The sequence below is a fragment of the Hemitrygon akajei genome, chromosome 6, assembly GCF_048418815.1.
Source record: "Hemitrygon akajei chromosome 6, sHemAka1.3, whole genome shotgun sequence".
NCBI classification, from domain to species: domain Eukaryota; kingdom Metazoa; phylum Chordata; class Chondrichthyes; order Myliobatiformes; family Dasyatidae; genus Hemitrygon; species Hemitrygon akajei.
Genome location: NC_133129.1, coordinates 52017360 through 52041832, shown reverse-complemented (window position 1 = coordinate 52041832; position 24473 = coordinate 52017360). Strand labels below are relative to the sequence as shown.

Below are 24473 nucleotides of genomic sequence, written 5' to 3'. Positions count from 1 at the left end.
CCACACTTCAAACTTTGCTTTCTGTTTAACCTTACACCAATTTGCACATGGGTTTAAATAGTAACTCAGGGTTTTTTTTTACCTCTGTGGTTCAATTTAGACAGTTACCTCATATGTCACAACAGAACTTGATTCATTAGTTGCTGTTTGGGCCATGATAATTGAATGCTAGCATTCCAATTTCCAGGGGTCCTTAACCCTGACACAGAGCAGGATGCACGGTCATTCAGATTCTTCTTGCTGCTAAAGGACAGAATCACTTTCCCTGAACATAATACATTTCACTACGCCTTCTGAAAGGCCTACTGTACCATGGTACTGTGGCCAAGTGCACGGCCCCATTCTTTTGTCACCTTTGTTCAGGCAGATGAATTTCAAAACCCAGAGCAGTATCTCTTGCAACATTATATCCCGGATTGCCTTCGCAGATGCACTGTACTGCAAGCAACTCCGTTTCCACAATCCACCATACCTCAGCACGTATCCTCATAATTCTGATGCAGTTTCCAGGTATCCTTCCAACTCTGACATCTTGTAATAATAGAACATTAATTGTTCATTGTCACATCCGATCTTCTGTGATATATTTAAATATTTGTAATTGAAGTCACAATATTTGGTTTTGAAGCATTTTCTATCTGCTAAGTGTTAGTTGATCTATATTTCTGAAACCTATCTTTACATCTGCTGTGAGGTTTAAAAAAACCACTGAACTATTTTAAGCACTAAATAAAATTTAAATATCTGTTGGCTGAATACAACAAAGACAATCATGTGTTGAAGGTATGAAGCAGCCCCACAGCACTGAATTCTTACTCTGCCCAAATTTCTGATCATTGCACACTGAAAAAAAATTGCAGTCTTTTTAAATTGGCACTGTAAAACCATACTTGATGGGCTGGCCTTTGCATTGTCATTAATAAGAAACTCTGAAAGGCACTGAATATGGAGCACACTTTTTCTCCCAGCATAATGCATTGAGCCCCCTCTTGAATTCTACAATATGCAGATTGCCCTGAACTAGATTGAAATCTCTGTCTAGTTTCTATGATTGAAGTTCCCTTTGCTCATCAACATTGTCCTTATAAATTCTCAAAAAAAGAAGGCAAAAAAAATCTCATTTGGGTTTTGAGACACTTGAATAATCTGATTTCTCCATTTTTTTTTCTGAGGAGATATGAAATTGACAGTGGCAAAAGATACCAACGTGCAAAAAACTGCAGATTGAAAATCTGAAAAGGGAACAGAAAATACAACCACAGTGTCAATGGAGAGAGTACCAGTTAACATTTTAATATTGATGACCTTTCCGCATAACTACGACATAGAAAATAGTCATATTTAAGTTGTGGAAAAGGGGTGAAGGATGGAGGCAACAAGGAGAATGTCTGTGATTGGCTGGCGACCAAGTTGGAATGGTTGACATGTCAGATGAGACACTAATTGCAACTGATCTGTCTGGAGGACATATATAAAGTGAGAGATATGAAGTGAAACAGGGCAATACTGGAACTTTGCGATGCAGAACACAACAGTATTTTAAATCTGAAATGAAAAGGAAATGTTGCAAATATAGAGCAGGAAAAAGTTTCTGCTCTCAAATATACCTAAGGAATAAATTAGCTTTTGGCAGCAGCAGTGCAATATGTTGCAAACATGACAAATATTAATTACATAGATTAAATTAACATAAATTATACATAACTTGCATGACAAAATAAAAATAAACATAACATTAACGCAAGTTGAGGGAACTATAGTGTGAAGTGGAATTAGGGATTTTCATGTTGGTTCTTGAACCAGATGGCAGATGGAACAAGCTGTTGTTGAACCTTGAGCTGTAATTCTTCAGGCTCCTGTAATTCCTGCCTGATGGTAGCAATGAGAAGAGACCATGTCTAGATAGTGGAACATCTTAATGATGGATGTTGTCTGCCTCAGAATTTATACAATTGCATTGCATGGTTCTATTTGGTTGGAGAACCAACGTTTATAAGCATTCTTCTCCTTGTGGAAGGATTGTTGGGCAATTGTTTTTCCTGATTAAAGCTGGACTTTAATTATTTCTTATCTCAGGCTGTCAGCTCCTTAAACTTTTAATAGATTTTTTCTTGTTCTTTCTGTTCTAACTCTTGGCAATGGCATTTAAATCACTGAAAAGCCATAGGATTTTAACCGACTAAACTAGATCTTGAACTATTAATTTGATTTAACATTTTGATAGTTTCATTTATGAATAATAAAATGTGCCACAAATTCTCAACACATAGCTGTTTGAAGCTGGCGTTCAGTTGGAAGTGTAAAATCAGTATGCCTTTGGTTGCTGTTTTTGTCAGCTTTATATTCCATTGGTCTTTTCCTGATGATTGACTGTTAAGAGGAACACAGTGAATGAAACTCGGCATCCCCAACTGTACTGTTAGAAAGTAGAGTATCCACAAACGTACAGAATCCTGCCCAGAGCACTTAGTTGTCATTCTGGTGAATTGTGTTACTCCATTATTCACACGATGAGTATTGTGCTCAGTTCTCGTCATATCATTATAGGAAGGGCGTGGAAACTGTAAAGGAGGTACAGAGAAGTTTTACCAGGATGCTGTCTCAATTAGAGTGCATGTTTTATGAGGATAGTTTGAGTGAGCTAGGGCTTTTCTCTTTGGAAAGGAGGATGAGTGATAACTTGATAGAAGTGTGGCATAGATAGAATGAACAGCCAGAGACCGTTTTCCCCCCCAGGGTGGAAATAACTAATACGAGACATAATTTTAAAGTGATTTGAGGAGAGTATAGAGGGAATGTCAGAGGTAGCTTTTTTTTTACACAGTGAGTTTGTAGGTTGGTGGAAAACACTGTCAGGTTTGGTGACAGAGGCAGGTACATTAGGGACATTTAGGAGATTCTTTGACAGGCACGTGGATGAAAGAAAATTGGAGGGCTATGTAGGAGAGAATTATATTATTTTTATTTTATTTAATTGAGATGCAGTGCGGAGTAGGTCCTCCAACTCTTCGAGCTGCACCGACCAGCAACCCCCAATTTCACCCTAATTGAACCTCAGGACAATTTACAATAACCAATTGTCCGACTGACCAGTACATGTTTGGACTGTGGGTGGAAACCAGAGGACCCAGAGAAAACCCATGTGGTCACGGGGGAGAACATATAAACTCCTTACAGGCAGTGATGGGAACTAAATCCAAGTTTCTAGTGCTGTAAAGCATTGTGCTAACCACTGCACTACCATTGCCACCAACGAACGCATGGGTCTTAGATGAGGTAACTCGCAATGTTACGGAGCCTCAAGCAGTTTGAAAGTTTTGGGGTTGTGATGGGTTTTTAAATAGCTCTGATTGAGTTTGAACAGTGGGGTTGGCAGTTTCCCATCCTGGTCTGTTATGTGTGTACCAGAAAATCCATTAATAATACGAAGAGGCAAATCACTGTGTCAGAGAGCTTGGCATTGAAGCTCTGATTTGCTAATTGCAGGAGTTTACCAGTCTGCCTGGGATAGGTTATAACTAAAAGAAACATTCAGTGATGCTGCTTGTACACAGCTTACCTGATGTAAAGCAACTGGCGACAATTTTGATTATAGGTGGTTGCAAAGTTAGCATTCACTTCCAAGATACAGAACTTGCTTCAAAACCACAAGAGCAAAACTTATTCTGCTTATGGGCACCTTTCAACTACAGATTGTAATGTGGCATTTTTATTTCCATAAACTTGCTCTCTTTATCATGTAGGTATTGTTTTATGTCATAATAAAATGGAAACCATGACATTGACATTTGGAAGTAGTTATAGTAAATTACATTGATTGAGATAAGTTATTGGAATATCATTAGTGCAGAATAATCCCACATGGTTTATGGAAGGTTATAATGGGATAATTTTACTTTCCCATTACAGCCAGAGGGATTTTATTATATGAACCATTTAGGTAGTCAGGTCTGTTCTGTACAGCGGCTCAGTGTTACAAATAATTTTGAGCAAGTGTCCTCCAATGCAGATGATCACCTTAGAACAAGGCAGCTGGAGACTTACATTCTGTCCATTCAGGGTTGACAAGCTCTTAAATCTCATTACTTGAAAAGAGCACTTGCAAAATCTTTCTGCACTGGAACACTGTTCTAAGTCTGCATGATGAATACAGACTTAGAACAGTCTTCAGGCCAAAATTTCAAGGGATCCAATCCTGTCTCTTGAAGTCAGTGGGGTCCACTGCAGACTTTATAAATCAGTATAAGACAGCCTCACAGAACTTCAGGCCTGTCTCTATCATTCACTTGTTCAACATTCTGTGTCCCAACAGCTGTTGGAGAAATTGTGTCATATCCATCACAACCAACCCTGACAGTAGACCCTCAGCTTCTCAGCGAAGTATTAATGACTTTTTTTGAATGTATTTTATATACATAGATATTGAAGAAATCATCTTGACCTTCCATACTATCCACCTTAACTCGATCACTCTCTTCCCCCACAGGTTTGCCTATGTCTTGCTGGACCTCAACCCTGCAGACTGTGCCCATTTACCCTTCATGCTCCTGACAGATTTTTTTTTTGCCATTTAATTGCCAAGGGCAGACTGAGGTTACATATTTTGCAATGAAGGCAGGAAATTTTCAAAGCTAGGTCTTGGCAACTTCCTGGCAGTCTTGATAGTTTCAACCAAACAAGTCAGATGGATTTGTGCCACAAAGGCAGTAGCTTGCTTTTATTGCTGGTGCTGCTGCCAAAATGATTGTGTCACTTTTACCTTATACAGCATCAATATGCTTCAGAGATAACAAATCATATTTATAGTCAGTTTCTGGAGAAATAGTGTTAACTATGAGCAACTAAACCCTACAAATAGTAATATATTCAACTACTATTTTGGTAGTGATGGACAAAAAAAGAAATTTTGTGCAGGGACAAACCTCCTGAAATGATAATATGGTATCATTTTGTGTCCCCTCAGGGGGCAGTTGAGGTTTCTGTTTAAACTCTCTCAGAACTCCAAGTGGAGTTTATTGTCATGTGAATGAGCACAGTGAGGTACTGCTGCAAAGGAAAAACTTGTTGCAACAACATCACAGACATTTAGATGGAGACAATACACAGGATGTAAATTACACATAACTTGTACAAGATAGTGAAGAGAGAGAAATGAAATCCTGCAGAAAACCCAATCAGAGACAATGGGAGAAGTGGTCTATTGTTTTCTGTTGCTGGGGTAGGGGGTGGATTGTTCAGGTTAATTCAAGAGCCTGATGGTTGTCAGAAAGTAGCTGTTCCCAAATCTGGGGGTGCAGGATTAACAAGTAGCTGTTCAAGAACCCATGATGTGACATTCAGATCTCCATCCAAGTAACACAGTCTAGAAGGGTTAATTTTCCAATTTCAGATGGACCTAGCACCAGATAACCAAAAATACATTTGAATTGTAATCAGTGCAGTCATGAGCAGCATCAGCCAACTTGTGTTCAGGAAACAACTGCGTGTATCCATGCTAAGATGATCTGCTTCAGCTGTTATTAGCCGATGGAGTTGGAGTTGAACCCTCACTTTTCTTTTTTGTTTAGAATGGGCATACTACCATGGAACTGTGTCTAAACCACCGGAGAATTCCTCTACCCTTGACCAACCATTTCATTCACACAGTCTGCCAAAATAAAGAAAGTTTGTTGTTATGTAGGCAAATGTAAAATCCCTACAGGAGTGGTTGTAAATTATAGACATAGAGACATACGGCACAAAACAGGCCCTTCAGCCCAACAGAACTACAATGACCATCAAACACCCACTTGCAGTAATTCTGCACAACTTTTATATTTTCCCATCTGTTTCTCCCACATTCCACCTCTCACCTATGCACTAAGTGCAAATTTCACTAGCCTGGTAAATTACGAACTTGCCCGTCAACTGGGATGTGTGAGGAAACTGGCGCACCCAGCGGAAACTGATTGAGTCACAACGATAACGTTCAAGCTCCACGTGCGCAGAAGCTGATGTCAGGACTGAACTTGGGTCACTGGAGCTGTGATGCAGTAGCTTTGCTGTCTGCACCACTGGTTCAAGATATCCAGCAGGAATGAGGAAGTTCTATTAAAACGCAGGCTTCTCCTCACAGATAGAAGATGAAACGTTACAATAAGTAACTGCAGCTAATTAGTGGCCTTTTGTCTGGTATAAGTTCCCACCTTGTCTGACTGTTGAAGTCAATGTTGCACATGTGGGCAAAATTTATTAACAACTGGCTTGAGTGAAGAAAATATGTTTAACAGTAGGAACCAATAAGCGCATGCTTTGTGCTGTAAATTATTTCCTGCAATCAAATCTAATTACTGTGGTTTGAGGCTGCTAATTTATTGGTAAAGTCTCTCTGACTGGGTTGCAGTGAAAATCTTATAATGAGTAACAAGCATTTGCATTCTGTCTAATGATTTCCTTCTGGTGTTCCCAGTTTAGTGACCCTGTGCATGAACTGCTGCTGGAGGTTATTACCTGGGTTGGTATCCTGATATCCCTCGTCTGCCTGCTGATCTGCATCTTCACCTTTTGTTTTTTCCACGGACTTCAGAGTGACCGAAACACTATTCACAAAAACCTCTGCATCAGTCTCTTTGTGGCTGAGCTCCTTTTCCTAATTGGAATCAATCGTACAGACCAACCGGTGAGTGTGTTTAGTTTGCCTGCATTGTTACTCCAAGCTCGGGACTCTACTTTTCTGAGGAAAATGTCCTTTAATATTTAAGCTTGCATCTATTCCACTTGATGTGGTCCAATGATAATTTATCCAGGTTATCATTCTTCACCTGAGTTATAAATAATAATGAGTTATTCTTCCAATGAGGATTTTTCAGACAGGTGTGTGTGTACATTTAGCTAAGCTGCAAATTTTTATTTGTTCTTATTGAGGATAAGAATTTGTAAACCTTTCCAGTTTCAAGGGTCACCAAGATCAATTGTTGTGACTCTATCCAAAGTTGTTGTGCCTCTATCAATTGTTGTGCCTGTCCAAAGACACTTTGGATCCAGAATTGAACTCAAAGAAAATGTTTGTGACAAACAAGAAGAATTCATGAAATAGAATCATAGAGACATATAGCACTAAAAAAGGCCCCATACATCACATCAACCAACCATTTACACTAATCCTATATTAATCTCATTTCATTATCTTCATACTCTCTTCAACTCTTTGCAGATTCTACTACTCATCTACATACCGGGGGCAATTTACAGTGGAATATTAACCTTGACCCTTTTTCCTTTTTAAGAGGTCTCTTAATATTAAAAATATTAAAAGGTTAATATTAACCTTGACATTTCTTTGAGATGTGGGAGGAAATTGAGCACCCAAAGGAAACCTACACATTTACAGTGAGAATGTGCAAACTCCTAACAGCAGTCAGGATAGATTCCAGGTCTCTGGTACTGTGAGCAAGTGACTTTACCACTGCACTGCAATACTGTGCCACTCAAGTTGAAAGCAGAAATGTTTGGAAGCATTCAGGATGTCAGGCTGAATCTGCGAATAAGAAAACTTTTGCTTGGATGCTTGAAGATCTTCATCAGAACTGGGGAAGGAAGACCCAGCAAGTTGGTCTTGCATTGGAGAGAAGGTGCGGGAGGGTTGCACTGGTTAATTTGGTTTGCAAACATGTTAGCTCAAATTTGCAGATATTATTTAAGTTTAGGGAAGCAATAGAAAGTACAACCTCTGAAAATAAGGAGCTCATGTCATCACAGGTCTATGGATGTGGTCCAGTTCCATCATTGTTCGATACTGGATTGTCCTTCTATACCCATCATGATTTTCTGTTGGGTATAGGACCATCAACCATAGCCAATCATTTCTGTACTTGGTCTCGAGAAATTCAACACCCGGGAAAAAAAGGCAATACTGCAATGCATATATATTCCTGGCATAATTCAGTTGTGTAACTCTACATGAGTTACAGGAGAAAATTTGTTACAGGAGGGAAATAGCATAACCACCACATCCATTACTCCAGAAATTCAATCTGGTACTTTTCAATGTAATTCATCCTTATGAACTTAATGCAATTTCCACCACACAGAACACACGGCCCCTTTTGAAGTTTATTGGCAAGGTTGCCCCACTAATCACAACCACACACATGAACTTTCTTCGTCCATAATCTCACTGTCATTCTCCAGTGAGAAGATGTCCTCTCGCTGACACTAATGATCATCTTTTTTTGGAAAATAGCCTTTAAATGGAATGGTGCTTCTTGATTCTGATTGCACATGAATGATCACCAATCTTCTGAACTTTGAGGTCTTCCAATCGTGCATGACCCATGTCTGTGATCATTAATACCCCACTAGCAACTTAACCATCAACCATTGCCACTTTCCCCTTCCCATTTCTTAAATCTCATCTTTAGGGATAAAAGCTTTGATCCCTCGGCACTTAGATGAGTGCCTGACCCAACCTTATGCCTCAATCTTCAGCCAGTAATCAATGGTCATCTCTCCATGCTAAGTCCCCTAAAGCTGGATATAGTTCTGGCCACCAAATGTCAGTGATTAAAATATTCATGGTTCTTTCAATGGACCCACAATTCCAAATACTGAGGCAGAGTGCTAGAAACTAAAATAGCCATTAGTGTGCAGTTATTATGCCTACTTAGTGAGTCCACAGGAATTTTTCGCTCTATATTTCTTCATGGAGTGATTATATTGTTACTATTATTGTGCAGTCTGTTCTTTCCTCATGCAGAAAATGAAGCTTTAGGTATTCAAAAGATAAATTTTAGATGAGCTGCAAATTGCTTGTTCATGCACTTTAACTTGATTTTAAGTAGTTTCAAGGTTAATTTTGCAACACTTCGTATTTCTAGAGACTCAAGAGGATGCAGATGCTGGAAATCCATTGAGATATGTGATGTTCTTCATATTTCTAACCTTATTTTGAGGGGCATTAATGCTCAAAATAGTTTTGATTGAAGTGTAGTTTCTTACCATTCTGCCACTGCTCCTCAACCAAATCTCATCTCTTTTTGGGTAAAGAATTCTGAGCTTTAGAATTTTTACCAATAATTCTTCATCACTCCCCAGCCTGTCTACTTAACAGTCAAATTGGTGCTTAAGTGAATGATTGATGGTTCTTTAACTGCGATATCTGTGATAAATCGTGCTAGTTTCCTTGGCTGACTGCGTGTTGCAATATTTAAGTAATTTAGGTCAGGAAAAAAGTTTAATAATTCTCAGCATGACTGATGGTTCCAAAAGGCCATCCATGAAATAGGTAATGTCTTTATGGTGGCAGGTAGCAGTGATGGGTGTGTGAGCTGAATTGTGATAGTTTTGTTTACTCTCTAGAATTCCCTTGTACAGTTCTGGTATCTCTTATCGAACAAAAGAGATATCTATTTCAGAGTGATACAGTAATGGTCAGTATGGTGGTTCCTGAGATGGCAGGTTTGTCACAAGGAAAGATATAAGCAGACTGGACCTCTGCCTTCATGAGTTTAGAAGAATGAGGTGATTTCAGTAAAATATACACAATTCTAAATGGATAAGTTGGTTACTGTTGTCACATAGATGGAGGTACAGTAAAAAGCATTGTTTTTGTATTCTACCCTTAAGATCATTTAATCTCAGCTGTACAACTGAATAGTAATATCAGAATGCAGGTTATAATGTTCCAGTTGCAGTAAAGTGCAGTGCAGACAGAAAGTAAAGTGCAAGGCCATAAAGAGGTAGCTCCCTTCAATAGTTTCATGACATAGACGCTGTCCTTGAGCCTGGCAGTACAGACTCTCCGGCCTTTAGATCTTCTACTTGATAGGAGGGAAGAGAAGAGCGAATGTCTGCGATGGGAGAGTTTTTTTCATTATGTTGGTAGCTTTATTGAGGCAGCGAAAAGTGTTGACTGAGTCCATGGATGAGCGGCTGGGTTTTATGATGTGCTGACCTGTGCCCACAACTCCGTGCAGATTCTAGTGGTCCGGGGTTGAGCAATCGCATACCAAGCCATGGTGCATACAGACAGAATGCTTTCTATGGTGCATCAGGAAAATTGGTGAGGATCCATGGGGACTTCAGCTACTTGAGGAAGATGCAGCACAAGTGTACTTTCCGGACCAGGGTGTCTATGTAGTTGGACCAGGGCAGGCTTTTGGAATTGTCTGCTCCTCAGAACTTGAAGCTTTCAAACAGCTTGATCTCAGTACCATTAAAATAAACAGGAGCTTGTGCACTCTCTCCGTCCTGAAGTCATTGACCAGCATCTTTGTTTTGCTGACATTGAGGGAAAGGTCAGCCATCATGCTACCAGACCCTGTATCTCCATCCGGTACTCTGACTTGTTACTTGAGATTCAGAATGCTATACAAGGGTGATGATGTGGTAGGGATAATGCTTTTCTTAGCTGGGGTCACAGTCTCAATGTAGCAGTCAGCAATTCACAATTCACAAATGAGATGAGGAGACATTTCTTCACCCAGAATCTTTGGAATTCTCTTGCAATCTGTGATGTTTTAGTCACTGAATATATTCTTGGATATTATGGGAAGCTAGCAATGTAGATTAAAGGTGGGGGAGAGGGAGCGCTTGAGGTAAAAGGCCATGATTTTATTGAAAGCTCTGTTGATTTTATTCAGTCATTAACATTTCAGGTAGATACAGCAGTAGTGGTGGTCTCATCAGATATAAAGTTAAAAGCTGATCCAAGCCCAAATATTGTATAATTTATGTTTGTTTCCCAAGTGAATGTTGTGCCTCTGATATTATGTGCCTGTGGTGCCGCTACAAGTAAGTTTTTCCATTGAATTTATGCACATATGCACATGTACATATGACTATAAACTCCACTTTATGTGTTGAAACCAATGCAGAGACATTTTCAGTAAAACAGGAAAGAACACTTGCATGTGCCATGCATCTTGCAGTTGATCAAAACAGAGAACGCATGAGGTAATACTAGACAAATCCACTTGACCCAGGATGAAGCACTGAGGTAGCAAGCCCAGAACATACACCATGTGAAAACTGACATCAATAGTTGTTCCATTAAGCTCAAGTGAGACGGCCAGTTTCTGACCAGAAGTAAAACTTTGCAGAGAATCATTTGTCTGTGCGAATTTAAGGACAGTAAACACGCATCAGGAAATTCAACTGCTCATTTCTAAGGCATCATGTTATCTTCCTGCTTTTTCACTTGAGTTGCTTAATTGTTATTTAGACAATTAAATAATCATCTATTTTCACATTGTGTCTTTGCTGAACTAATCAATGTTTTAAGTTCATGTGCAATACATGAATGGGAAAGGCTTTGAGGGTTAGGGACAAACTCCACAAACTGGATGAAGTTACATAGGAATTTGGTTTGACAGGGAGTGGTTGGGACAAAGGGTCTGTTTCTGTGCTGTATGACTCCCTGAATCCATGCCTCTGTGTTGAAAAACTAGTACTCCTATTGAATATTCAAATGTGGTAACTTGAGGATTTTAGTTGATGTTTTGCATTTATGTTGATCTTTATCAAATCTAGCCTCAAGCTCCTCCTGGAAAATTAGATTTTTCTTAAATGCAGTTTGTTGTTCATTGCAGAGATTATGAAGCAAGAGAATAAATTGTGTTAATCTGCATTTTTTTTTGTTCCCTTTAGATTGCCTGTGCTGTTTTTGCAGCTTTGCTTCACTTCTTTTTCCTGGCCGCGTTCACTTGGATGTTTTTGGAAGGTGTTCAGCTCTACATTATGTTGGTGGAGGTCTTTGAAAGTGAGCACTCCCGCAGAAAGTACTTTTACCTGGTTGGCTATGGAGTACCAGCTCTCATTGTCGCCGTTTCAGCTGCTGTGGATTACCGGAGCTACGGGACGACAACAGCGTGAGTCTACTGGTTTAGATTTCTGAACGCCACACCTGAAGTATTGAAATAATTCATTTCAGATAATATACTGCAAATTATTTTCATTTCAATTATTCCAACAGGAGCAATCAGCATGAAATATATACAAATGTGGTTGAGTCCAAAAGACTTTAAGTTATATAAGCAAAATTAAGCCACTTATACTTATTTTAACTCCATTCTCCCACCCTCTCCCTCTCACCCTTAACCATCTTAAGGATCTGTGAATCTCTGCTTTAACTATACCCAATGATATGACCCTCTGTGGCAATGAATTTCATAGATTCACTGTCCTCTGGCTGAAGAAATTCTTCCTCTTCTCAGCTTTCAAGGGATGTTCCTTTATTCTGAGGCTGTGCTGCCAAATCCTAGACTTTCTGTTTACAGAGTCAGAGTACTACAGCACAGAAACAGGCACTTCGACGCATCTGTTCTGCCTAGTCCATTCTACCTGCACCCAGACCATAGACCTCCATTCCTCTCTGCTTATCCGTCCAAACTTCTCTTAGATGTTACAACTGAACCCCCATCTAACAATTCTGCTGACAGCTCATTCACCTTTCACCCTAAATCTATAACCACTAGTTCTAGATTCCCTCAACCTAAGTGGAAAAGTTAGCATGCATTCATACTATCTATACCCCTCATAATTTTCTATATATAATCTCCCCTCATTCTCCTGCACTCAAGGGAATAAAGTCCTAACCTATTCAACCTTTCCTTAAAACTCAGATCCTTAAGTCCTGACAACATCCATGTAAATTTTCTCTGCTTTTTGATATCTTCCCTGTAGGTAGGTGCAGTACTGGTCACCTGCTTACAGGGAAGATACCAATAAACATCCCATTTCCTGTGTTCAGTGTCCTGATTTATGAATCTATGACCCTATCCTACTTGTGATGTCACTTCCAAGGAATTGTGGATCTGTATTTCCAAGTCCCTTTGTTCCTCCACACACCTCAGTGCCCTACCAGTGCCTGTCATTGTACAAGCCTTACCCTCTTCTGTCCTGCCAAATTGCAACAGCTCACATTTGTATGCATCAAATTCCATCTGACGTTTTTAATCCATTTTCCCTGCTGATCCCGATCACTTTGCAAGTTTTGATAGTTTACTCACTACACTAACGCCCCCAATCTTGGTGTCATCCACAAACGTGCTGATCCAGTTTACCACATTATCATTAATATAGGTGAAAAACAACAATGGACCCAGCAGCAATCCTTGCAGCCCACAACTAGTAAGAGGTCTCCAGTCAGTGAGACAACTCTGTCCAGGTCATTCAGTATCCAGAAGGTTTTAATAAGACCCCTTCATTCTTCTGGACTCAATCGATTACATGACCAGAGACGAACAATCAAATGTAGAGCTTTTCATTCCTGGGATCATTCTTGCCAACATCTTCTGCACCCTCTCCAGTGTCAGCAGATTCTTTCTTAAATATAGAGCCCAAAATTGTGCAAATTATTCCAAATGTTGTCCATGTAAAAGATCAAGTCTGTGATGAGAGAAGTCACTGATTGCTAAGAAATTCATTCACTTGAATCTGCCTTTCTCAGCACCAAGACAAATAAAAATCATGTTTTCTCTAAGGAAAATGTTAATTGTATGCTTTATGGTAAATACTTCACACTGGAATTTACTGTAACCAGTTTTGGCCACAAGCCCTTGAATGACCAAGGCACAGAATATGATGTAAGTAAATAGAATTGGTGTGAATATGTATAATGGATGTGGTGGGCTGAAGGGCTTGTTTCTCTGCTGTATGATTCTGTGATTCTGACGGGTTGAACTTGCATGTACCAGGGTATCTTCCACATTAGGTTTCACAATGTGCCTTCTGAATCTCACCTACTTTCAGCACCTGCAGCCCAATCTAGTTTTTGTTGCTTTCTTTCAAGAGCATGTCCTGACTTTGTGATGAAAACCAACTCAGGTTCATTTGTTTCACTCCACTCCCTCGAACAGGTCAGGATACCAGTCACTTCCTGACTCAGATTGCCCCTACGCCTTAATCAAACCAGTTGTGTTCCTTCTCACTGGGGACAGAGGATCAGGGGGAGGGGAGTGGGGTCAGTTTAAAAAAAGAGAACTGGATGTTGGTTAGGGAATTAATTTTGGTGGGGTAGTGATGGGGCACGGAAGAGTAGTTCAGTCACAGAAAAGAGCTCAGGAGTTGGTGTGAGGGAAGAGCTTGGACTCTCATCAGTCAGGGAAATGATTGTGAAATGAATGGATCTTAGAGAGGTGGATGAGGGAGGGTAAGGGGACCAGGCGATGAGCAGGAGTGAGGCCTAGAGGGCAGGAATGTGAAGGAAGAGGGAGAGTCAGAGGACCTAGGGAGGAAGAGGAGGAGGAGGAGGAGTGGACTCATGAAAAACAATTTGTACATAACCTACATTAAAAAATAAACACAACAGCATTAGTGCAAGTTGCAAGAGAGAGCAAAGAAGAAATATAGTCCAAGTTTTCATAGGATTTATCAGGTCAATGAAAGGACCTGTGGCAGTGGGGAAGAAGCTGTTGAACCATCAGTATCTGTGCCTGATGGCAACATGGTTGATTCTTAAACTGATCATTTAGATTTTTCATGGAAGGGCCCCAGAGGAAAACTGTAAGCAGCCCATCAATGAGCTCATTGTATATTCTGTTTGAATATTTAATTCGCATGCTAGATTTATCTCCCCACAGTATATCATTTTATTTCAGTGCTCTTGTCACATAAATTGAGGAAAAGGGGTAATTTTCAAGAAATCCGCAGATTTGATCTCTTTGAACATAAAGGAAATGATATGATTAATAATTTACTTGAGAGTAGTAAGTCTGACTTTGCACTCTGTAATTTTCCCAAGCCAGGAACTATCCCTGATCTAACAGGATACCGTTTTAACAAAATTAAAAGTTGGCCATCACAGCTATTCAAAGTTCATACTATGTTCTTTATTTTACCTTGAATTAGTCATGGCTTTGGTCAGATAAATGTCTGACAATTCTTGTCAAAAGGGTGATGAAGGAATCTGTGAGCTGGGAAATATCAATGTCAAACTTCCATTTCCATGGTTGTCTGAAGCTGAGAAAGTAGCAAAAGTCCTGCATTTCTGCTTTCTTCCCCAAGTGTTAAGCAGGTCTTTTCACCACTGTGCTTTCAGAAGCTGGAGCTATAATTCAAGGGTTAAACCGATGAAGGGGTAATAATTTCTGGCTCTCTGTGGCCTGTTTTGCAGTGTGCATTCCTCTCTGTCAGTCCACTGCTATTGATATATGTCTGTACTCACCTTGAATGCCTGTTGTCCCCTGTGTTTCATTACAGATGTTGGTTAAGGCTAGACACATACTTCATCTGGAGCTTTATAGGCCCTGCCACCTTGATTATTATGGTAAGTGCTGCTAATTAACACAGCACCTCCAAGGACATCAAACTGGACTTTCACTAGACCTATGTTGTTTGCCCTTAATTTATAGCACTCATTTTAATAAGGAATGTTTATCCCTAACTCACTTAGTCTCCACAACCAATTATACAGTTTCAGCGTATTAAGTGAATGTGAAAGTGTTTTGAGTAGTAGTAAGTCTAAAAAGAATAACTAGAAGAGAAATGGTCAATTAAAAATTGTAAACAATAGCTGTTTTAATGGTTGTTTCCTTAAACCCACAAGACTGCATTATACTCATTATAATCTGCAGGCTCTAAAGTCAAATTGCATACCTTTTTTTTACTCCTAATTATTGAACATCGAACAATACGGTACAGTACAGAAACTTCAGTCCACGATGTTGCTTCAACCTTTTAACCTTCTCCAAAATCAATCTAATATTTCTCTCCTACATTGCTCGTCTTTTTTTCTTGCATCTATCTAACAGTCTGTTAAAGGTCTCCAGTGGATCTGACTCCACCACCACCCCTGGCAGTTCATTCAATGCATTTACCACTCTCTGTAATATGAAAACCTACCTCTGACATCACCCATATGCTTTCCTCCAACCACCTTAAAATTATGCTCTCTTATTAGCCACTTCTAACCGGGGAAAACGCATATGCTGTTCACTCTTATAAAAGCCTCTTATCACCTTGTACCCCTCTGTCAAATCACCTCATCCTCCTTTGCTCCAAAGAAAAAAGTCGTCATTTGCTCAGCCTTTCAACTATATGCACGTAGTTTCTTTATAAGCAAAGGTTGCTCTGAAGCAGTGAGCTGCCCTTGCCTTATGGTGAGGTGGGTGGTTTGGTGAGACTATGTGCTGGTGCATCTATGAACCAAGAGCCCTTAAATAGCCATCAGTCATTGCTATTGCCCATGTTGGGAACAAGTATCATCTCAAATTTGGGGAAAAGTGGTGGTTGGATCAGGGAGAGTGATGTGGAGCTTAAGCTTCTCACTTTTTTTTGAGAATGAATATATTCATGAGGTAAACTAAACCAGCCACAGCGCTGTTCAGACGCCTATAACTGATCGTGCAGGGCAAATATTGCATAGTATGTGGGGAATCTTTTGCAGAAATTTGAAAGAACTTACTTTGCTTCTTTTTTTGTAGTTGAATGTGATATTTCTTGGGATTGCTCTTTACAAGATGTTCCATCACACAACTGTGCTGAAACCAGAATCTAGCTGTTTAGACAATATCAAGTAAGTTTCCATCATTTGTTCCTGTGGTCACATTCTTTTTTTGAAGAAACGATTTCTGTTTTGTGATTGAATTGTAATTTCCAGACGTTTCCCTCTTTGAATTTCTCTGCAATTGAATGCTGCATAATCATTTGGACAATCTGTATTGTGCCAAGATGCAGCATGCTATTCTTTCAAGACTTACTTTACTGTTATATCAGATCAAATTCCCCTTTCAATTCCATCAGATCTCAGAGTTCCATAACTGGATCCCAGTCTCATTTACAGCCAGCACCTCAAACAAAATGAAAATACAATTTGCAGCTCGGTTATTATACCTGTTTTGAACAAGACAGATGCACTGTTTCAGTGTCATTTGAGCGTGGGTTGATGGTATTGTCCCTGGCAGTACTCGTTGCTGCCTTGCCATTAAAAATTGTAGCAGTAACATGCAATCTATAACCTGATGTCTGTGTGGGAGATTTGAATTAAAAGGTCCACACTTGCATCATTTATGTCCCAAGTAGTTTAATTTGTGATATTTTTTATTCACTCCTAATCCTAAATCCATTCACATCATTAGGACAAGTGAACAATGAATGTAAAAAAAAATCTCCAGCATTGAAATGTCTTGAGCACCATCAGTGTTGAATTCTGGCTTTTGTCTAGTGCCTACATTCACATTTCATGAGTCTGGTCTTTCTGAATCATGTAACAATGTAGGATGGAAAATGGTAAATGGTTGTCCATTGTTCGAGCACTGCTTCATGAATGTTAATATGACCACAGTGCACATAGGGGGTGAAGCTTGTGTGTGTATACACACATAGCTTTTGTTTTAGAGACACAGATGTTGGAACCTGAAGTAAACACAAACTGTTGGAGGAACTTAATGGGCCAGACAGCATCTGTGAGGGAAAGGGCATTGTCGACGTATCGAGACTCTGCATTAGTAAATGTTAAATTCACTTATTGGAGCTGGCTTTTGTTTTAATTTTGAGAATTTCTGTGGTCTTGCTAAAAGTCTAAGCCAGTATTAGATTCAATACATAGATCTATTATTCAGTCAAGACCCATTTTGACTTTTCCCTGATGCAGGGTTTCAACCCAAAATATGAACAAATCTTTACCCATGATAGGTGCTGGTTGACCCACTGAGTTCAGCCAGAAGGTTATTTGTTTCTCTTGATTCCAATGTCTGCAGTCTCTTGTGACTCCATTGATATCTTAAGTGCATGATGTTGTGAGGAATGGGAGTGGTTCACTTGGGCATCTATTTGGTTTATGGTTGTGCAAAGTTGAGCCAAAAATATAAAAATATATAAAAATATTAAAATGAGACTGAGACATTGACAGCATCTCTCTTTGAGATATCTGTTCTCCTAAAGGTAGTTCTATATTGGTTAGTCTGTAAAGTAACTTAGAAAATTATTTAACTAATATATTTCTGGGTCTGAAAATCTTTCTGTATGCTTTATTCAATTCTTTTTCCACAAATGACTTCTGGTTCAGCTTTCTTGATGTTCATTCAAATAATAGGCTTGGTTTACCTTGTCGGATGCATTGATTACATCTTCAAATAAGAAACTGCAGAAGGTTGTAAATCTAGTCAGCTCCATCTTGGGCACTAGCCTACAAAGTATCCAGGACATCTTTAGGGAGCGGTGTCTCAGAAAGGCAGCGTCCATTATTAAGGACCTCCAGCACCCAAGGCATGCCCTTTTCTCACAGTTATCATCAGGTAGGAGGTACAGAAGCCTGAAGGCACACACTCAGTGATTCAGGAACAGCTTCTTCCCCTCTGCCATCCAGTCCCTAAATAGACATTGAACCCTTGGACACTACCTCACTTTTTAAAAAATATACAGTATTTCTGTTTTTGCACGTTTTAAAAAATCTATTCAATATACATAATTGATTTACTTGTTTATTTATTATTATTTTAATTTATTTATTTTGTCTCTGCTAGATGATGTATTGCATTGAACTGCTGCTGCTAAGTTAACAAATTACACGTCACATGCCGGTGATAATAAACCTGATTCTGATTCTGATTCTGCATTAAAGAAGGAAACCCAACTCTAGCTAATGCCCACGTGTAGAAAGTTAGGGAATTTAATTGCCATGAAGTCAGCCTCATTTCTTTAGTGACTGTTAAGCTTAAAAATTGAGTAAACTATTGAAATGCAGACTCCCTGATTTTCTTCCACTATGGAGGTGGTGTCCAGTGGGGCAGTTACTAGATTCACTACCTCACGGGGCCAGAAACCTGGGATCAATCCTGATATCTGGTGCTGTCAATATGGTGATGCAGATTTTCCCCAGGTGCTCCGGTTCTTCCTACGTTCCCAAGACGTGCAGGTCAGTAAGTTAATTGGCTTCTGCAAAACGTCCCTTCTGTGTAAGTGAGTGGTTTAATGTGGGAGAAACTGAGATTGTGTGAAGAATAAAAGAAAGTGTGTCGGTGAACATAGGGAGAATAAAATAAGTGAATGAATGTAGTGTTAGTGTAGATGGATGGTTGATGGTGGGTACTGGTGTGATGAGCTGAAGAGCCTTCCTGTATCAAGTTCAAGTTCATGTCACTTTTTATTGTCATTTCAACCATAACTGCTGCCACAGTACACAGTAAAAATGAAACAACCTTTTTCAGGACCATGGTGCTACATGAAACAGTACACAAACTACACTGAACTACATAAAACAACACAAAAACAAAGCTACACTAGACTACAGACCTACCCAGGACTGCATAAAATGCAGAAAACAGTGCAGGCATTACACTAAATAATAAACAAGACAATAGGCACAGTAGAGGCAGTAAGTTGGTGTCAGTCCAGACTCTGGATATTGAGGAGTCTGATGGCTTGGGGGAAGAAACTGTTAGAAAGTCTGGTCGTGAGAGCCCAAATGCTTCGGTGCCTTTTCCCAGATGGCAGGAGGGAGAAAAGTTTGTTTGAGGGGTGCGTGGGGTCCTTCATAAAGCTGTTTCCTTTGCAGATGCAGCGTGTGGTGTAAATATCTGTAATGGCGGTGTTACGAACCCCGTAACTGGGTCACTTACCAGCAAAGATAGAGAGGTCCGTTGAAGTCTGATGGTACTATTTTTAAAAAGTTTTTATTTATAAAGGGGCACAAAAGTAAGGTTAATACAAACATTCAGATAATATATGTCGTCAATACTCAATCTAAAGCGCGGGTATAGTAATAATCATCAATAAGAAGTAGCTCTATCGTTTTTTCTAGGGGTAAAAATATTGTCCGATGGAAATATAAAAGTCTCTCAAGTTCATGCAGGCTTTTAGCTTTTTGGGGACCGCTGGGTTTCACTTGTTGGAGAGAGAGAGAGAGATTTTTGGTGAGAAAAGAAACTTGCCCAGTCTTTTAGGACGCAAACCGTTGAATCGGGAACGTGGGTTCCCCGTTGTTAGTTCAAAGTCCTTTTCGGTGTTATCAGCCACCCGTTCCCCAGGCCAGGGGAAACGGACCACACGTGGCTTCCGAATAGCTTCCCGTTATCAGGGGAGCGATGAGCAATGGTGTCTCCTTCTGGTGCGTCGCTAGGGGACTGCCCCCTGCAGCCCCTCTTTTATCTTGACTTGCAGGGTGGTAGATGTCAATCAGGGTGGGATGATGCAATCCCCAGCCCACATTGCCGAGGGTGTACACGTAGCCCTGAGAGCTGGCACGTAGTATAGGATCGCAATCCACAAACGTGTCTCCAAGAAACAATGGCCAAATCCGTTGCTTTGTCCTGCTGAGGATTCTCTCTCTCATTTCCTGGGTCCAAGACCCGAATTAATAGCGATCTTGCGATTCTCAAGAAGGAGGGGGCTGGGATCATAACAGCGGGAAGAGAGCCCCCGATGATCTTCTCAGCTGACCTCACTATCCGCTGCAGGGTCTTGTTGTCCGAGATGGTGGTGATCTTGAGGCACATGATCACCAGTGAATGACTTTCAGCTCAAAGAACATAGAACAGTACAGTAGGATCAGGCTCTTCGGCCTACGGCAATGTGCTGAACTAATTAAGCTAATGAGCCTTAATCACACCAATCACTTCCAGCTGACCATGGTTCCTATCCTTCCTTTTCTATATATTCTTTATCCTGCAGTACATTACAGGCACCCACCGTTCTCTGTGTTTTAAAAGAAAACCTGCCCTGCCCATCTCCTTTCAACTTGCCCCCTTTTATCTTGAATGCATACACTTTAATGTTAGACATTTCAACTTTGAGAAAAAGATGCCAGCTATCCATCAATGCCTGATAATTTTATAAACTTATGTCAGGTCTCTCAGCCTCTGAAGCCACCTTCAGGAAACTATGGGCTTTGAAGTTCAAGGTTCTAAGTAAGTTTATTAAAACACATATATGTCACCATATACAACTTGGAGATTCATTTTCTTGCTGGCATACTGAATAATTCCCTAATCGAATAATGACCATAGTGGGTCCATTTCCTCCATTTTTGATGTTCCCGTGTTGATAATTCTGGGGAAATTTTAGCAAGATATTTGCTTCTTGCCTGGGATTTCCTTGACAAAAGCAGTGGCAAATGTTGTAGCTCCGGGGAGGGAAAAACAAACATTTCAGCAGATTAGCACACACAGAATGCTGAGTTCATGTAGATTTCCAGCATCTGCAGAATCTCTTGTGTTTCTGATTTCACCAGATTTTGTTTTGGTCAATTTATTTCCATTGTCTAACTGAATAATAATTGTCAAATTGAGAACATTCTGGTTCATTATTGGGTGTAATTTTCTGATTCTAGTCCAATTCATACAATTGCAATGGAATTTACGATTCAAAACCTGACTTTGCCATTGTTGAGCTATAGAGGAAGAACTGGGAGGAATAAGGTCCCCAAAGCTTTACAGATTAGTGTTTTGCTAGATTCATGGCTGGCTCTACAGTGGGTAGAGATTGATCTTCAATAACTTCATTACCATTCTAAGCTACATTTATCAGGATGTGGGAAACTGAGCAGAAAGGAGGCAATATAATTCCTGCTTCGTGGGATAAATTCAAATGATTAATTTGGGGTCTCTGTCTCCTTGGTATGACAATATCAGCAGAGAAGCAACATTTAAACTCTGAAAATTTTCTTGTCAACAATATTTGATGCAGTTGAATAGGGATAAGCCTTTAGATAGATAAACATGAGAGGGACATAGATAGACTAGTTAACATAAAAACATCCCCCCCCCCCCCCAGAGAGATTTCTAAAGCTAGAGAGTATAAATTTTGGGTAAGGGGATAGAGAGAAACTGAGGGAGAACTTTTTCTCTGAAACCATATAACCATATAACAATCACAGCATGGAAACAGGCCATTCCGGCCCTCCTAGTCCGTGCCGAACTCTTAATCTCACCTAGTCCCACCTACCCGCACTCAGCCCATAACCCTCCACTCCTTTCCTATCCATATACCTATCCAATTTTACCTTAAATGACACAACTGAACTGGCCTCTACTACTTCTACAGGAAGCTCATTCCACACAGCTATCACTCTCTGAGTAAAGAAATACCCCCTCGTGTTTCCCTTAAACTTTTGCCCCCTAACTCTCAAATCATGTCCTCTCGTTTGAATCTCCCCTACTCTCAATGGAAAACAGTGGGTGAAATCTGGAGCACACTGCTTGAGTGAGTGGAGCAGGTAGGTATTCTCACAAATTTGGTGAGCGCTGAAATTGCCAATGCATAAAAAGCTACAGATCAATGCTGGTAAATGGAATGAGTTCGGATAGTCACTGATGGTCGGAAGGGACGTGTTGAGCCAAATGGCCTATTTCTGTACTGTGTGACTCTTAAGAATGTACAGCAGACTCCAGTTAATTGGGACAGATTGGGACCAGTACCTTTTTTTCCCAGTTAAACAGCTGCCTCAATTAGCCAATGTTTCATGGAAATAGTTAAAAGAATATAAAAAGACAAACTACCATTTACCCAAGTAACAATTAGAACACAACCTATACTACTGCAGTGCTATAACACTGTATTTGTTTCTAATATTTATCAATGGAGAATTAATTTAGTGTACACTGCCGTGTTCTTTTGTTTGATTGTAAATGATCAAACTCAGTGCAGACACCTTGTGTGGATAATGGATTACCTTCATACATTGCTTTTGATGATTGCACCCTCCAAATCTTCATTTTCATTGTAACATTCAAGATGAGTGTCAATACCTTCAAATTCTTCATAATTTCTAACACATTGAAGTAGTGCAATTGTTTATTTTTCACTCCTTTCTGGCATCCCCAAGCCTGAATGCTTGAAGCCATGGTGAGAAAAACCAATTGAATTGTCTAACTACATATTTCTTGCCTTCAGTGAGAAAAGTCACTGCTTTTGCTCTTTAAGAGGTGTCCCAAATAAGTTGCTGCCCTGATTAACTGATGGCCCAATTATCTGTAATCAAAATTTGCAGATGATGCTAGGTATTTTATATTGAATTGCGAAGGTGTGACCCACACCAATTTTGATATTTTTTACAAGCCAAGCTGAAAGAGAAATCAAAGTGGTGTATAATTTTATTTGGATGATATTGTAGCAGACTTCTGTCCAGGAGATGTATGCTTTTGTTCTGCCTCTTTAGAGAAGTTGTTTCTCTATGACTACTTGTGTAAATTAATGAGATATTTTGCAGTTACCAGAAGGGTCTAAGCTTAAATCATACAGAAGCTCCCATATTGTAATATTGTTTTCAAAACTGATTAGCAATTTTAAATACTTCTCAATTCTATTTTTAATTATCTTACAATCTTGGTGTCAAAGACTTTAGCAATTAATTTTGAAGTCTTTATTTTTTTTTAAATGTTAAACATCCTTCCAGACCCTTATCTTCCTCTACTATAAAATTAATTTAATTTCTTATGCCTCCAAAAATCAAATTAACATTCATTTCTTGTATGGTCCACAGTCGCCTGTGATACGTGATCTGTTTTCATTATTAAATCAACTGCATATGCATATTCTGAGCTTGTTTACAGTTGTGTGATAAACATGCCAAGTGAGCTAACCAGTTTGCAGCAGTAATTTGTTTATCCTTTTGCATCAATTTCTGTTTCACGAACTTTGTCGTCGTTATTGAGACAGTTACAGCTTACCTGTCAGCAGTTTGCTGTCTCAGGTCATTGTTTAGAAGTACATGAAGCAAACCATTTATCCCTTCCAGTCTTTTTCAGTGTTTTTCCACCAAGTAAGCAATACTTCTAATCCTATGTTTCTATCCTTTTCTCATCTTGTAGGGGCTTATTTTAATTAGCAGTCATCCAACTTGTTTCTAATGTTGGCACACTTTCCTTTCTAATCATTAATTGCAGTAGTGTCATTTGAGTTCTGAGTTCCCAAGTTCTCAGTCGAGCTAAGTGTTTTGAGTGAATTATATGCAAGCCCAGCTATCCATCATAAAACTACAAAGCCTTTCATTTTTCTGGCAACATTATTCTCCAGGTTTTAATTCTTGAATAATGCCCTTCATGCACTAAAGTGTGAGATTTTCACATCCCGCTCCTGCACTCCTGTAGCCTGTTTGAAGTAATTTGCTAATTGAATGAAGTTTCATACTGAGTTACAAGGTCACGAGCCATGCTGTTCCTATTGTCCAAGCTTATTTCACTGATGATTTTGCAATGGGTAATTTCATCCAATCCTTTCAGCCTGGATTCATGTCTTAGAGGTCACTGTCTAATCTTACATCAGGACTAGAGTGAGATCCTTTTATGCAGCGATTGAAAGTCCTTAAAAATTATTATTCTTTTACACCCAGCTGGCTATTACGTAGCAACACACACAAAATGCTGGAGGAACTCAACAGGCCAGGCAGCATCTATGGAAAAAGTACAGTTGACATTTCGAGCCTGCTGAGTTCCGGCATTTTGTGTGCGTTGCTCGGATTTCCAGCATCTGCAGATTTTCTCTTGTTTGTGGCTATTGCATACACTGTGGAAGGTACAAAGAGAGAGATGTCGCAAATTAGTGAGTGATCTTGTCATCAA

The 24473-nt window shown here is 39.6% G+C and overlaps 1 protein-coding gene across 14 annotated transcripts in view; it reads left to right on the top strand.

Annotated features, from left to right (window-relative positions):
- The window catches only part of LOC140729065 (adhesion G protein-coupled receptor L3-like), a 558770-nt gene that overhangs the window by 460007 nt on the left and 74290 nt on the right, over nt 1-24473 (top strand). For all 14 annotated transcript variants that reach the window (XM_073048349.1, XM_073048350.1, XM_073048353.1 and 11 more), the window contains 4 exons: nt 6449-6658; nt 11626-11846; nt 15178-15244; nt 16401-16492. In XM_073048349.1, the coding sequence (XP_072904450.1) occupies nt 6449-6658; nt 11626-11846; nt 15178-15244; nt 16401-16492 (590 nt within the window). The remainder of the gene's footprint in view (nt 1-6448; nt 6659-11625; nt 11847-15177; nt 15245-16400; nt 16493-24473) is intronic.